The 16,886-nt window shown below is 34.3% G+C and overlaps 3 protein-coding genes across 3 annotated transcripts; 1 reads left to right on the forward strand and 2 right to left on the reverse strand.

Annotated features, from left to right (window-relative positions):
* Positions 1 to 4,870: 4,870 nt before the first annotated feature.
* LOC111887982 (uncharacterized) lies at positions 4,871 to 5,479 on the reverse strand. Its single transcript, XM_023884110.1, has one exon. It carries the CDS (start codon positions 5,477 to 5,479, stop codon positions 4,871 to 4,873), a length of 609 nt encoding a protein of 202 aa, XP_023739878.1.
* A 108-nt stretch (positions 5,480 to 5,587) lies between these two features.
* LOC111887981 (eukaryotic translation initiation factor 3 subunit C-like) lies at positions 5,588 to 6,478 on the reverse strand. The gene has a single exon (XM_023884109.1). The coding sequence runs from the start codon at positions 6,476 to 6,478 to the stop codon at positions 5,588 to 5,590; it is 891 nt and encodes a 296-aa protein (XP_023739877.1).
* Positions 6,479 to 7,693: 1,215 nt separating this feature from the next.
* On the forward strand, positions 7,694 to 9,445 carry LOC111887979 (protein LURP-one-related 10). The gene is made up of 3 exons (XM_023884108.3): positions 7,694 to 8,070; positions 8,723 to 8,950; positions 9,058 to 9,445. The coding sequence occupies exons 1-3, from the start codon at positions 7,858 to 7,860 to the stop codon at positions 9,304 to 9,306; spliced, it is 690 nt and encodes a 229-aa protein (XP_023739876.1). The 5' UTR covers positions 7,694 to 7,857; the 3' UTR covers positions 9,307 to 9,445.
* Positions 9,446 to 16,886: the final 7,441 nt, after the last annotated feature.

A 16,886-nucleotide genomic window follows, 5' to 3' on the forward strand; every position in this document is an offset into this window, starting at 1 on the left:
TACCACCTTCAGAACATTTTATGATATATTAGATTGAATGGTTAATTAATGTAATAAATACAAATAAATAAGAAAAAAAATAAAAAAACTCACAAAATGGTTGGTCCTGTTTAACAAATTGACGATAATTTTTACCATTTAATAAAACGACCACCTACTACCCAGTGAGTCAATTGTAAAATTACAATAACCGAGTAAAGGCTATATATATATATATATATATATATATATATATATATATATATATATATATATATATATATACACACACACCAATAAATAAGAAAAAATAAAAAAAAAATCACAAAATGGTTGGTCGTGTTTAACAAATTGACCATAATTTTTACCTTTTAATAAAAGACCACCTACTACCCAATGAGTCAATAGTAAAATTACAATAATCGAGAAAAGGATATATATATATATATATATATATATATATATATATATATATATATATATATATATATATATATATATATATATATATATATATATATAAAGTGGTTCGGTTCGGTTATCCATGGATACCTAAGTATCCAAACCAAATCCGACCCGTTGATATCCGGTTTTTTTGGTTTTGGTTTTTTTCAGTTTCGGTTTTTTTTTTTGTTTTGGTTTTTTCGGTTTCGGATCAGCCGGTTTGGCTCGGTTTTTCGATTTTATGGTTTTTTTGCACACTCCTGGCTACAAGAAAACAAAATTCAATATAAGTGGGAAATATAGTTTTATGCCATTTTTATAATTATATTTTAGAATAATCTAATACTAAATGACAACAAATCTAATCATTGTGATTAAAACAATTCATAGGTTAGAACTATTTGATTACAACTCGCATGAATTTCAATTTGTCTGACCCATTTATATTTAAGATAATAGTTTTTATTTTACTCTTTTGAGTTGCTAATGATAAAATATCACCCAATATATATATATATATATATATATATATATATATATATATATATATATATATATATATATATATATATATATATATAAAGTGTTCGGTTTGGTTATCCGCGGATACCTAAGTATCCAAACCAAAGCCGACCCGTTGATATCCGGTTTTTTTTGTTTTGGTTTTTTTCAGTTTCAGTTTTTTTTGGTTTTGGTTTTTTCGGTTTTGGTTTTTTCGGTTTCGGATCAACCAATTTGGCTCGGTTTTTCAATTTTGCGGTTTTTTTGCACACTCCTAGCTACAAGAAAACAAAATTCAATATAAGTGCAAAATATAGTTTTCTGTCATTTTTATAATTATACTTTAGAATAATCTAATACTAAATGACAACAAATCTAATCATTGTGATTAAAACAATTCATAGGTTATAACTATTTGAATACAATTCGCATGAATTTCAATTTGTCTGACCCATTTATATTTAAGATAATAGTTTTTATTTTACTCTTTTGAGTTGCTAATGATAAAATATCAGCCAAGTTGAAAAATATTTAGGTAGTCTTAATGGTGAGTCTAAGCTATATAAATATTTTAAAAAAATTAGAAATAGAAATTTTGTGACGTACCCTTTGCACTTTTTTGCACAAGATATTCCTTGAAAATGAGAGTTTCTCTATAATGTGAGTATACACTTCTTATGACAAGCTAGATATTAGATAGGGAAGGTGTAATATTAAAAGAAATATTATCGTGTCTTTTTTCACTTGGTGTATCATTCTTGTTTTACAAATCTCTCCTTAACCTTTTACTCCTATAGATTTCATCAAGATTCAAGCACATGGTATGCTAAATTGACCTAAAAATAAAGTTGGATGAGATTGCAATACCTGTTTCTGATTTCATGATTTAATATTATGATGAATATAGATGCAATCATGCAACTCCTCATGGTTTCTCCATTAAGTTCTCTGTTGGCTTTTCACAAGCCTGTAACTAAAAATGACAATACAGCAGTAAACAAAAACAGAGCACAAGGGATACTTCAAACTTGAAGCTTTATTTACTGAATTGAAAGTGAGGATACAACCTTAACGTACAGGGGACAAACTATTTAAAGGCTAAAAATATGCAGATAACCAGCAACTAACTCCGCTAGGCTTAAGACTCGGTACTATAGCCCACATGGCTTTTACTTATTCAAATTCTAAAACATGCTAATAACATAATAAACTAAACCAACTTATGACTTCTGAATTATTTTCATCATTTTCCCCTTTAATTCAGAAATCATACCTTTTTGACACCAAGCAGGTCATGCAATTCTTCAAACTTCACTCTTCCAAGTGGTTTTGTCAAGATATCTGCCTTCTGATCCTTGCTCCTCACATGCTTTACAGTAATTTCTCCATTTTCTACACACTCACGAATGAAATGAAATCAGATATCTATATGTTTGCTTCTTCCATGGAACACTAGATTTTTCATCAAATCTAATGAGGACTTGTTATCCACCAACAGCTCAACTGGAGGCACCTTTTGACCTGTTATCTCTCTTACCAATCTTCTTAGCCAGATCCCTTGACAAGCAGCTAGAGTAGCTGCCATGAATTCTACTTCGCATGATGAGAGTGTCACACACCTTTGCTTCTGTGATGCCCATGTGATCAAGTTATTATTCACATAGTACGCCATTCCACCTGTACTTTTCCTGTCATTAATGTCATTACCCAAATCACTATCAGTATACCCAGATAGAGTTACATCTTCTTTCCCTCTTGAGTACTTTAAACCAAAGTCCAAAGTACCCTTCACATATCTGAGAATACACTTCACAGCTTGGAGATGTTGGACCATTGGCTTCTCCATAAAATGACTCACAATACCTACTGCGAAAGAGATATCTGGGCGAGTATGAGTTAGATACCTTAAGGCTCCCTCTATACTTCGATACTCGGTGGGGTTCACCAGTTCTCCTTCTTCCTTCTTTCGCAGCTTGAGTTTGTGTTCCATAGGGGTCCTTGAGGAATTATAGTCTTTCATTCGAGTCTTGGCAAGCAGATTCTTGGCGTATGATTCCTGTTTCAAACTAATTCCTCCTTCATATTGGTTGACTTCGATTCCCAGGTAGTATGTTAAGAGTCCAAGATCACTCATCTCAAATTTGATGTTCATATCTCGTTTGAACACCTGCACATCTTTTGAGCAACTTCCTGTTACTAGGAGATCATCTACATATACACCCACAATCAAGATATTCCCTTTTTCTTTCTTGATGTAAACTGAATACTCATGACCACATCTTTTAAAACCAAGACTCTTCAAATGTCGATCCAAACAAGCATTCCAAGCTCTAGGCGCTTGCTTAAGGCCGTATAGAGCTTTAGACAGCCTGAACACTTTGTGAGCCTCGCCTTTTTTCTGAAAACCTTCAGGCTGAGAGACATAAATTTCTTCATTTAAGTTACCATTCAGGAACACTGATTTGACATCCAAGTGATGTACTTTCCACCCATTTGATCCAGCTAAGGCCAAGATAAGCCTGATTGTCTCGATCCTCGCTACCGGTGCGAAAACCTCTTCAAAGTCGACTCCGTATTTTTGTATATACCCTTTTGCTACAATACGGGCCTTGTGCTTCACAATCTTTCCATTTGGGTCTCTCTTCAGCTTAAAGACCCACTTTAGTCCGATAGGCTTTCGATTCTTTGGGAGATCAACCAGTTTCCATGTGTTGTTCTTCTCAATTGACGCTAATTCCTCTTTCATCGCCTGTACCCATTCGATTTTCCTGCTTGCTTCCAGGTACGTTGTAGGTTCTTCATCACTACTTAGTAATAGAAGATCCTCTGGGGGTAGATGAACATCTTCAGTATTTTCATAGAGATCGGTGAGCAATCGATATCTTTTAGGGGCTTCATTATCGGTCAAGCTATCGGCGGTGCTCAATGAGCTGTGCGAGATGGGTGAAATCGATGTATCCGGTGTCACAGGCGTATTAGTATCATTCAGGTCTGTTGGTGGGCTATTGGGCTGACCTTCTTCGGCCCAGTCTTCATTTTGTTGAACTGACCCAATTTGGTCAGGAGTATCAGGGACCCATTCATTTTCGACTTCCCACTCGCCTTCATCTTCATAGTAGCCATCATCAAAATCAACACCATCAACTGAGAAACTCATTCCCGGTGTTGATTTTATTTTTGCACTTTCATTCCAGTCCCACACTTTTTTCTCATCAAACACAACATCACGGCTTACATACATTTTCCCGTTGCTTGGATCTAACAATCTGTACGCTTTTGACCCTTTCTCGATTCCAAGATGAACCAGTCGAATACTTCTGTCTTCTAGCTTCTTTAGATTGCCTTTTGCAACTTTCATATGACCAACGCATCCAAACATCCTAAGATGATCAATGCGAGGCTTTCTCCCTGTCTACATTTCATAGGGAGTAGAGTTCTTCAATGCTTTTGTATGAGCTCTGTTTAATACATAAACAGAGTATGCCACTGCCTCACCCCACAAAGCATCAGGCATCTCCATTGACTTCAGATTACATCTCACCATCTCCAGTATAGTTCTATTCCTTCTCTCCACAACCCCATTTTGCTGTGGGGAGTATGGAGCTGTATACTGTCTTTCAAGCCTAGTTTTCTTGCAATAATTTGTGAAGTCATTTGACAAGAACTCTCCACCACGATCAGTTCTAAGAATCTTGACCTTCTCTCCTGTTTCCGTCTCTACTTTCTCCCTGAACTCTTTAAATACTTGGAAAGCTTTATCTTTTGTCTTCATCAGATAAACCCACATTACTCTGCTAAAATCGTCAACAATTAGCATAAAGTACTTATTTCCGGAAGGAGTGGGAGGCGTAACTGGACCACATAAGTCTCCATATATGAGTTCAAGTTTCTTCTTTGCTCTGAAATTTGTATGGTGTGGGAATGGATCTCTTGTCTGTTTTCCAATTCAGCAACCCTCACAGGGCTGTGAGGGAATCTTCACAGTCGGCATTCCTTCGACCATTCTCTTCTCGGCCATAAGCTTCATCGAATTGAAATTAATGTACCCCGTTCTCTTGTGCCATAACCATGACTGGTCATCAACCTCAGCAGTTAGACACATGCCTTCGGTTTCATGTAGCTCTATCTTGTAGAGGCGATTTGATGATCTTCTCACCTTCATCAGTAGCTTTCCCCTTGAATCTTTGACCCATAAAAATGGATCTTTGATCCTTATTTCATCTCCACCCTCAGCTAGTTGACCCAAGCTGATTATATTACTACACAGATCAGGAATGTAGTAAACTTCATTCATTCTTCTTTGACTTCCATCTTTACATCTAAATACAACCGAACCTCTTCCTTCGATTCTCACTTTTGATTCATTCCCGAATTTCACGAAACCTTGAATTGTTTCGTTCAAAGTCATGAACTTGGATTTATCACCTGTCATGTGATTACTAGCTTTTGTGTCTAAATACCAAGTTTGAGATTGATTCAGGGAATTACCATGCGAACGTAACTGGGGGCTAAGATTTTCTTCATTTAGATACACCTTTCCTTTATCTTCATACATTGTAAATAGAAGTGCAGGTTCTTCATCTTGGTGCTCTTTGATTAAATTGCTTTCATGGCTTCGTTCCTTCCTTGGATTTTTGCACTCAGCAGCATAATGACCAAAATCCTAGCAGTTGTAACATTGAACCTCACTTTTATCACGATTGCCCGAAGCGATTTGACCTCCGTCTTTCTGGTGGTGCGACCCACTTCTGCCACGACCACCACGACCACCGCCATTTCTTCCTCTGCCCCTGCCACGGCCGCCACGAGAACCTCCGAAGCCACCCCGGTTTGATTTTTGTTTTGGATCACCTTCTTGCTTCCTTTTGCTTCTTTCGGACCATTCCTTGTGAGTTAACAGAAGCTTTCGATCGTCACTTTCACCCGCACCCTTCATTCGTTCTTCATAGGCCTTGAGTCTTCCGATCACCTCTTCAACGAGCATTGTTTCCAAGTCTCCGAATTGCTCAAGTGTTGAGGCAATTTGAAGAAATTTTGGTGACACAACTCTCAGTAGCTTCTTCACTACGTGAGATTCTTCTACTTTATCCCCCAGAGTACGCAAAGTACTCACAATGTTGACTACTTTTCCGGTGTAGTCATCAATACTCGCCGTCTCTTTCATGCACAATGCTTCGAGCTCAACCTTCAGTGTTTGGATTCTGGCCACTTTCACTCTATCTGAACCAACAAACATGATTTTAAGAGCTTCCCACGCTTCTTTGGCCGTCTTCTTCTCCGCCAACGTCATGAGCAAATCTTCAGGTATTCCCTGATAGATTGCAGCCAAGGCCATGTTATCCTTCTTTGCTTCGACAAGAGTATTGGCGGTTCTGGGTTCCACTGCATCCCAAACACCTTGAGCCATCATAAAAACTCGCATCTTGATCGCCCATGCCCCATAATTTGTTTTTGACAACATAGGATAATTAAGTGTCACATGCCCGTCTTTGTCACCATTGCCATTGTTGCTGCTGCTCACCATTTCTTCTTTCCGGGGTTGATACTTGGGCATGTACCAGGTTCGCTCTGATACCAAGTGTTGGCTTTTCACAAGCCTGTAACTAAAAATGACATTACAGCAGTAAACAAAAACAGAGCACAGGGGATACTTCAAACTTGAAGCTTTATTTACTGAATTGAAAGTGAGGATACAACCTCAACGTACAGGGAACAAACTATTTAAAGGCTAAAAATATGCAGATAACCAGCAACTAACTCCACTAGGCTTAAGACTCGGTACTATAGCCCACATGGCTTTTACTTATTCAAATTCTAAAACATGCTAATAACATAATAAACTAAACCAACTTATGACTTCTGAATTATTTTCATCATTCTCTTCATAAGCTTGACATACAAGTCACAAACTATTATGTCTACTTCAAATAGAGTAAAATTAGTAACAAAATTCAATTTCAAAGTATAAATTCGTGACTATTAAACCTATCGTTGAACATACGATCTCTTAAACTGTATGTATAAGAATTAAGAAACAATATCCAACATAAACAAAAACACAATCATTCATTACCTGGTTCAAACCCTTCGTGATGGTTGTCGTTGGCCTCACCAAGTTTTTCCACAAACAAAACTCATCTTGGGCTAAATAAAATCGGAACCCATCAAAAGAAGCAAACAAAATCCAACCCATCAAATGAGATGATAGGTTTGTGGAGAGAAGCGTAACCAAGCAGACCCTAATGTGATCAGTCGATAACCGCGTCTGATATTAGGCTGGAAAAAAAAATCGGAAGGAAAGGCGCTTAAATCGAAATCATCTGCTTCAAATGAAAATAGATAGGTATTGAAGGTTACAGGAATTCAATGGTTTCGCTAGTGTGTGGGTTCATAGCGAGGAGGAAGACGAAAATTGTAGGAATTGTGAGAATCGATTTGATAAAGAAGAAGCTGGGAGAAAGATAGTAAAGGTGGTAGAACATTTCATTGGGTGAGATAGATGGTGGAGGGAACAAAATGGGTATATTGTGGCAGCCAGGGACTGTGATACAAAATAGTGAAAGGGATGAAAATAAGAAATCGGCAAACTGTGGTGTCGAAACTGAGAAGTACAAAAACTACACTGTTCATAAGGGCAATAAGAATTAATATTTTATATAATTAGATAAATAAACTTACTTGAGAGTATTTATCGGGAATATCACTACTAGTAACCATTTATCTGTGGAACCACAAATACATAGCATATTCCTGAAAGGGAATTGGCCAATTGAGAGATATACGTATAAAGAGAGATAGAGAGAGAAAGAGGGACCAAGGCGCTCCAACAGTGCTAATGAACCTCCATACTCGCGGCGGTGTTGATCACACCAGGTCATCATCTTACATGCCCTGGGTTCATGCTCCACCGTCGTTGGCATACGAGTAACAACGATGACAGTGGTGGACCCAAGATTCTTTTCACCTTACCCGGTGGATCTTGCCATTGTCAGAAACTCGTTGACTGTTGCAGATGGCAATCTTAGCAGTGTTTTGGACGTGAATGGAAATGTGTTATTCATAATTAAGGACAAAAACTTTAGCCTTCACGATCGTCATATCTTGCTAGATGCATCAGAAGCTCCGATCCTCACATTTCAGAAAAAGGTTTCTTCGATCTTTTATCTTCTTATTGTATACTTTCCAGACGCTTTTGATTATTGTTCTTCTATGATTCTATCAAACATCACATTACGTTATAAAATTTTCTTCGCAATTTTTCTTGGATGTTGGCCTTTGTTTTTTCTTTTTAATTTGAACTAAAGTTCTAGCTAGGCAGGATTACATCATGTTTTGTTCCTTGAATATAGTTTCTTATTGTTTTCTTTCATTCCATAGTCATCTATTCCTTTTTTGCTCGCTTTCTCACCATTGTTCCCCAATAGAACTTGATGCTTGTGTGATTTCATTATTAGAAAAACAGGTATTTGTTTTGAAATTAAGGAAGCATATATAGTAGGCTTCTCAACCAAGTTGATGTCTCAAGAGAAAACAAAACCATTACATCGTATCGTATACATTTAAATATTCTCGAATTGGATAACTAGTAATTTCCTTTTTTGCATTCTTGCGATTAATGTTCTTCTTTTGGTAATGCGAATACACATTTTCTCTTCATTTATAAAATAACAAAATATATATTTCATATGCCTTTTCTTTCATCTCACACACTCTAATCTTAATATAAATAACTAGCATGTCCCATAATTTATTTTAATTAATCGCAATTGAGAAACCCATGGTACGTAAAATTTTTCAGCGTGTAACCATGCATAGAAGGTGGCAAGCTTTCAGAGGAGAGAGCACAAGCGCAAAAGATTTGATCTTTAGTACAAAAAAGTCGTCAGTCATTCAAAAACTCACGGAGCTAAATGTGTTCTTAGCAGACAACAAAGAGGAAACCACAGGTGATTATAAGGTTGTAGGAGACTGGAAGAAAAGATCATGCACAGTCTCTTCGTATGATGGTGCTACTATCCTTGCCAAGGTAACATATAGAGCTTGTACTTTCATCTGAATCGTTATAAAGATTCTGAAATTAATCTTTCTGATGCAACGATTAATTAATCTCTAGGTCAATGTGACTAAATGCAGATGCACAATAATCATATTGATACATGCATTGAGTCCGAAGAGAACACATTTGCAATAACCGTGTCCCCAAATGTTGATTACGTGCTTGTGGTAGCACTCATGGTGATTCTTTATGAAGTGAACAAGGATCGTAAAAAAAAGAAAATGAAAGGGAGCAAGTGTGGTGGTAGTAAGGATATTATAGAAGAGAGTGAAGATAGCAATGAAGATGATCAGGAAGAAGACGATGATACAGAGGATTCAGATTGATTTCTTTTTCTATGTTGATTGTATTTCTCTAGAATATATAATCTTGTAGCTCTTTGTAACATATGAAATTTCTCTACCCCAAAAGGAACATTATTTTACTAGTCCAAATTTAGTTATGATCCTGACATTATTATCTCAATTTTTTTCCACGGACTAAATGTTATAACAATCTTTCGAAATTCTCTTAGACCATTGAAACAAAAAAAAATAGGGTATGCATGCCGACTTCAAAGACTTAGTTAACCCATTACTAAACAGGTGACAATTGTTCCTGATTAATTTCAATAATGGATTTAATGGGGAATTTAATTAGCGCAAACTTTGGTCAATACGTTTTGGTCCATATGTTTAATGTGTAACTACAAGATTAACAATATAACACTAAATAATTACAGAGGGAGGACGGGTGGTTGAATACAATGTCAAGAGTTTAATATTATATGTTATTTAATAAACATTGTACAACTGAATCCCTAAAAGAGTATTCCGAAAGAATCATAAATTGGTTGTTATACACTGATCAGTCGTAGAGCACAATCAAATGAACACCAAGGGATAGGTTGGAAATTCAACCCAAATAGGGGGAGTTTTTTTATTAGTATTTTTGGGCTTGTTATCAGCAATTTTGGGCTTGTTATGGGACCCTTGGTTGTTTAGAAATACAGCACAATTAAAATAATACCAAACCCAACCCAAATACGGGGATATTTTTATCAGTATTTTTGGGCATGTTATGGGGCGATTTGGTTGTTTAGAAATAGATCTGTGTTTTCAAGTGCCTTTGCCTAAACATGGGGAGAGTTTTGACTATACTGTATGGTATAATTACCTTTTTTTTTTTTTTTTTTTTTTTCCTTCGATTTTCTATAGGAGATGTACATATAACCTCTTTTGGACTGAGTTAAGAATCCATTTTTAGTTGTGAATAATTGAATATTGTAATGGATATGAATAAATCATGCGTTAATTATTTAGAATTTTGACGTGACGTTGAATGTATTAATGAATTATGGAAATCTATAAAAATGTCTTAAAGTTTGGCTCTATCCTTATTTTTTTTTCATTTGATAATTAAGTTCAAAAAACCGATAAACAATTGCACAATAATTGTTGTATTTGTTACTGTCGTTTTTGAAGGCCAAATTGTAAATAAACAATCAGAGATAGCTTTTTGGTTAATATGGTTAAAATTTAAAGACTTTATTGAAAATTTTTCTTTCTATATATTAAATTAATTTGAAAAAAAAAAAATCATAACTATTTATTAAAAAACTTAAAATAAAGATATCATCTACGTCACTTTCACTAAAAAGCTTAATTTTATTTATTAAGAAAAATAATACATTACAAGAATAATCACAATTAATGGCGATAGCAGCCTTTGGCGACCTACAACTTTTGCATTGTATGTCACCGCTAAAGGCGTCGGCGCTAAAAGTGTTTAACCCCAATTCGTGTCAAACCCCAATATTAAACCCTAGGCGTTGATTTGTTCCTAATCCAACCACTTAGAATACACGGCGTACATAGCAATAGCGACGACGACTGTCGCCGCTGTTGATCAAAAAATGACCGCGATATATTCCCTCTAAAACGCGTCGCTGCTAATTCAATCGTGTCGTCGCTGATTCCTTTTTGTCATCGCTAATACCTTGTCGTCTCTAATGGCTTGACGGGATATACACCAAGAAATGAGATGCTTTCTTTTCTTCTTATGCCTTCATTTTTATCTATCGATTCTACATGCGAATACCAAATTATTCTGTCCATTTAATTGGCTTTTACTCCCATTCCGTCAATTCCACCGACGGTTCACATCACTAGCGACGAGCAATCGTAATACCGGCAACGAGGAAGCAAAACTAGCGACCACTGGTGGGTTTTCTTTTCCTTCTCTGTCGATTTCGTTTTCTTCTTCTTCTCCCAGTTACTGAAGAGTTAGATTGCTTGAACCCTTGTCGATTATTAAAGCCTCATGCCGGCTTTTCTTGTTTACTACCGGAATTTGGCCGAAAAAGATCTTGTTGGCCGGAAAGCTACTAGAATATCACCACCACTATATTTTGTGAGATATGGGGAGACAATATTAGCCACTTATTTTGGAGATATAAAAACAATATTTTTTTAAAATGAAACATAACTGAAAATTTGTGAAAAAGAATTTTGAATATTATTTTCGTCATTTATATTTTCCAAAAAAAAAAAAATTAAAAAATTAAAAAAATTATTCTTTTTTATGTATATGTGAAATATTTTAGTATAAAAATTACAACAAAAGTATTAGAATATTCACATATTTACTAGAATATTATAGTATAAATATTCAAACAATTCTAATAGAATATTAGAATATTCTATGAATTCAAACAATTTTAGTATAATATTAGTATATTTTAACATGTATAACAACTATAGTAGAATACGAGAATATTCTAACATTCTAAAAATTAATTTAAATATTTAACGTGTAATTTTCTATGTAAATATTTCATTTGTTTATTCGATTAAAAAAACCGTAATTTTTTTTAGTTTTTTATTATTGTTTTTATTTTTTATTATTTTTTTGGGTAAATATAATGATAAAAATAATAATTAGAAAAAGAATTTTTGGATTTTTGCTTTACTTTGCATTTTATTTAGTTTTTGATCGCCAAGATGAGTGGCTAGGATCGCATCCCCATATCTCACAAAATTAACGTGTTCTCAAATAAACCCCTCTCTCTCTCTCTCTCTATATATATATATATATATATATATATATATATATATATATGTGTGTGTGTGTGTGTGTGTGTTTGTATGTGTGTGTATTTGTATTATATATATATATATATATATATATATATATATATGTATATATATATATATATATATATATATATATATATATATATATATATTTGTATTTGTATATGTAAGTATGTATAATGTATGTATATATGAAATGGATGTATAAATGCATTTATTTAAAATGAAAACAGAAAAATTATGTATGTTTATATATGTCTATTTGTATATATATTTATATGTATAAGTGTATATGTTTATATTGGTGTATTTGTTTTTGCCATTTGTGATTGTAATGTATGTATAAATGTATTTTAATATGTCGATTATTATGTAAAGATGTGCATTATGTTTATTTGTATAAGTGTATTTTAATATGTTAATTTGTATGCATATGTGGTTTTTATCGGATTTGGAATTTATGTGTTTAATGTATGTATATGTTTAAGTAAATTTGTATGTTTCTCACCTAACTTTTAAGGGATTATTTAGAAAATACATTATTATAATTGAAAAAAATCGAAAAAACAGTATAATGTTATAATGTATATGCAATATGTGTAGGATGTATGTTTAGGTATATTTGTATGTATGTATTGATTGAAATATCACTTAACTTTTAAGCGCTTATTTTTAAAGTACAATGTTATAATGAAAATAATGAAAAAAAAGTAGGATGTTATAATGAAAAAATATGCTACTATAAATAAAAAAATATATGCAAATGTATAATGCTCAAATAGAATAAACAATAAATATTTAAAATACAATGTTAATTCAAAAAGCTTAAAACATAATCAACTGCCATAAATAACAAAAATATGGTAAAATACAAGTTGTAACGACCCAAATTTCCAAATAAATTTTTCATTTTTAATTAAACAAAACATTCCCAAAAATATGAAATATCCATGAAAATTGCTTACAAAATCTATATCATCAACATTTTATTTCAAATATCTGAGTGTCCCCATATAAAATGTCGGAGAGTGCACACCACACCATCAAGCATTGTCCTTGCTCTTAGGCTCTGAAGTACGTGAACCAATCAAAAAACTATAACCTAATGTTTAGTGAGTTCCCCAGAGCATACCCCACACAATCCACATAATCACATAATCTATATTAGCTATATAAGCTACATAACCACATAAACCATGCATACAAACATATAAGGATGTCGTCGGCTCCTCCTAGGGTCTTATACCTACTTGTCATGGGCTCATCCACATGATCTTTACCGAGGAATGTCATGGGCTCCCCCTCATGGTCTTATATACAACTGCCACAGGCACCCCCTGGGTTTTCCACGCAAATAACATAATAATCTACATCATATCATATATCACAAAAATATTTATCATACTACGTAACTCATACATAAACATATAGGGATGTCGTGGACTCCCTCCAGGGTCTTACTCCTATGTGCCATTGGCTCCCCCCACATGGTCTTAACTACTCGCCATGGGCTCCGTCGCATGGTCTTTACCTAGGAATGCCATGGGCTCCCCCTCATGGTCTTATATCCAACTACCATGGGCTCCCCCCAGGATGTCACATATCCAGTCAGTAAGTACTAGCACATTTTCATATACATGCATACCAGACATATCAGTAGTGAATCCACAATAAACACTACAACTAACTAAATGGGCCGACCTTGGTGCCTTCGCCCCATTGGTATGGTGAGGAGACTCACCTCTCAAGAAATGCTAAACTAATAAAGTTAATCCCAACTTGCAGCTCCAACTCAACTGCCTACAATCATCATGTAAACAACTTTGTCAAAGTGCCGAAATACAAGAAATACCCTTAAGGTTAAACTTGGTCAACCATAGTCAAAGTCAAGGTCAACAGTTCATGTTGACCTCAACTCATCGAGTGCATCTAGCAACTCGTCGAGTTCCTTCCGAGTCTAGAAAACCGAAAACTCTAGTCAACTCGCCGAGTTACCCGAGTAACTTGTTGAGTTCTTTAGTGTCCAGTAGACTGAAAATTGTTGGATTAGTGTCTAAGTCCATAACTATTTTGGTATGTACTTGACCCGATGGTGCATGGTCCTTTTGGGTTGCCTTCACCAAAGCAACTTGATAGGATGAATTATGGAAAGATAGGATTAAATATGATTTATTAATATATTATGGGAATAATATATTAAAGGAGAAATCATATGGTTTAATTAATATTAGTCAATAATTAATTGGTAATTAGGTTTGTGACTAAAAGAGATTAATTAAACTTAAGGGACTGTAATTGTAATTATAAGATAATTGCAATTTGGGCCATGGATTGCCTTATATTAAGGAGTGGACGAATTCTATGGGGAAACCCATGAGGAAATCGTCCAAGGCCTTAAGGAAAGGGATCTATGGGTTGCTTAGGGCTTAAGCATCCAATTTGGGGTTTCCTTGTTAGATAACCCCTAATAGCCTATATATATATATATATATATATATATATATATATATATATATATATATATATATATATATATATATATATATATATATATATATATATATATATGCCCCTTATGACCCAAAAATGTGGCTAAGCATCCTTCTAGGGTTTCACACGTTTTAGGGCAGCCTCCATCCTCTCTCCTCTTCATCCTCTTGCTTTTGGTGTTTGTGAACCATTAGAGGAGTGACATTTATGACTCTAAGCTTTCTAAAGTCAATACAAGAAGGATTTGGGATTGTTATTGCTATATAACAATCAAGGTATGATCTAAACCCTAATTATATGTCATATTGGTTATCATATTCTATATCTAGGGTTTATAGTCTTGGATAACTTGCATGTACAATAGAGAAACCTAGATCCAAGCATTAGGGTTTGTATGAGCACATATGATGTTTTTATGACCAAAACCCATCAGTGGTATCAGAGCCTTGATTGGTTTCTATTGTATTGATGCCTTGTATGTTGGAAAAATTCGTTTTTTTGTGGTTCTGCTTGCTGAACTCGCCGAGTTCATGCTAACTCGACGAGTCCATGCCTGACTTGACGAGTCGGCTGGTCAGTAAGAGGGAAAACCGGGATTTCTTGCTGTTTTTGCTTGAGGATACTTGCCTTATCATATTAGATCAATATAAATCAGATTTTTTGATATATATGAGTATATTCATGATCTAATTGAAGATATTTATCAATTAATAAAATATTTGTTTCCTTATGTGATAATTGATTAATTATTTTGATTAAATTGATAAATTGTTTTGCAAGAAATCATTAAATAAATCAAATATGGATAATTATGTGATTAATTGTTAATTTAGATTATTTGTTATTTGATCCTTGTGTTATGAAAAGTTTCACATTTTCCCCTTTAGGTTTTATAGTTTAAATTTGACCTCAAAAGTCTTCTTGTTTTGAAATTTAAATAGTTGAAACCCTAATGTTTTGAAAAAGGTTTCAAAACTTGCCCTCAAGTTTTGGAATTTAAATTTTGATTAATTGTTTAATTTTGATGTATATTTAAATTCTAAACCCTAATGTTTTGAAATGTTTCAAAACTTGCCCTCAAGTTTTGGAATTTAAAAGTTGATTAAAAGTTTAATTAGGATTGTTAAATTCTAAAACCCTAGTATTGTTTTGAAAAGTCCAAATCACACCCTTATGGTTTTATTAATTAATTAAGGTGTATAATTAAAAGAGATTTAGTAAATCCATAAATTTTTTGGTTTAAAATTTAATTGAATTAAAAGTATAATTGTTAAATTTGACCACCTAATATTTTAAAAGTGTAAAATACACCCTATACTATATATAACATTAAAAGTCTAACATTATATATATGTATGAGTAAAAGTCAGTCTTACCGTTAGTAGGCCTCATTCACAAATATGGTATATAAGGGGTGTTTAAGGAAATTGCCTATAAAATGGCGATTGAATGGGTATCCACTCTTACCCACCGCACTCTTGACTAGTGGGGGGTCGTTAGCCGAACAGGTAGGATAGGAAAAAACCTTCCATTATAAGTATAATGAATTACTAAAGTAACAAAATGTTTTTTTTTTAAATTCCCAATCTTAGTTACTTAGGCAAAGTGAATTGATACAATTCCATGAAATTACACTTTGTGCCCTTGCAAAGACGTTAGTGGAGCGTGTGTGGTTTACCGGCACACTAAATGGTTCTAAGCAAAGGTAGCAAAGGGTGACTCAATGTTTGTCATAGTTCGGTGGAGCGTGTGTGGTTTACCGGCACATCGAATAGGTGACTGTTACATGTGAGGGCACTATGTAGTTTGCATGGTTATTCACACCCGCTTTGTGATCCTCGACATCCCAGTCACAAACAAGAGGGGCATATCGAGATTTAAACATGCCATTGAAATGTTCAATGAATCTCATAGGATCTAGGAGTTTTCATAGATTTAAAACTTAAATTTATTTTTCGTTTTTCATAGTGGAAATTAGTGAATCGTCATTCACTTACCTTCAAATGTTCTGCAATTTGGGTTACGGCATCCCTCTCCCGAGTTGTAGAATATTGTGTTGGGTCCTAGCCATAGTATCTCATTTGGGTGATTTACTAAGGACTAAATCAATCAACTAACTTGAATTTGTTTTCTCCCGTTTTGTAGATGTCAATGTTCGACAACTATGGTCTTCCCAAATCCCGTGGAACAAGCTTTCCACATGAAGATGATATTCCATGATTCGATCGAGGAACAAAAAATCATGCTTCACTTCCTCCACCTCCTCCAATTATTCTCCCTAACCCACAAGTTCAAAGGCTTGAAAAGTTCAAGATCACTTAAGCCCTTTTGGCAAGTAAACA

The sequence above is a fragment of the Lactuca sativa genome, chromosome 5 (assembly GCF_002870075.4).
Source record: "Lactuca sativa cultivar Salinas chromosome 5, Lsat_Salinas_v11, whole genome shotgun sequence".
In the NCBI taxonomy this organism is placed as follows: Eukaryota; Viridiplantae; Streptophyta; class Magnoliopsida; order Asterales; family Asteraceae; genus Lactuca; species Lactuca sativa.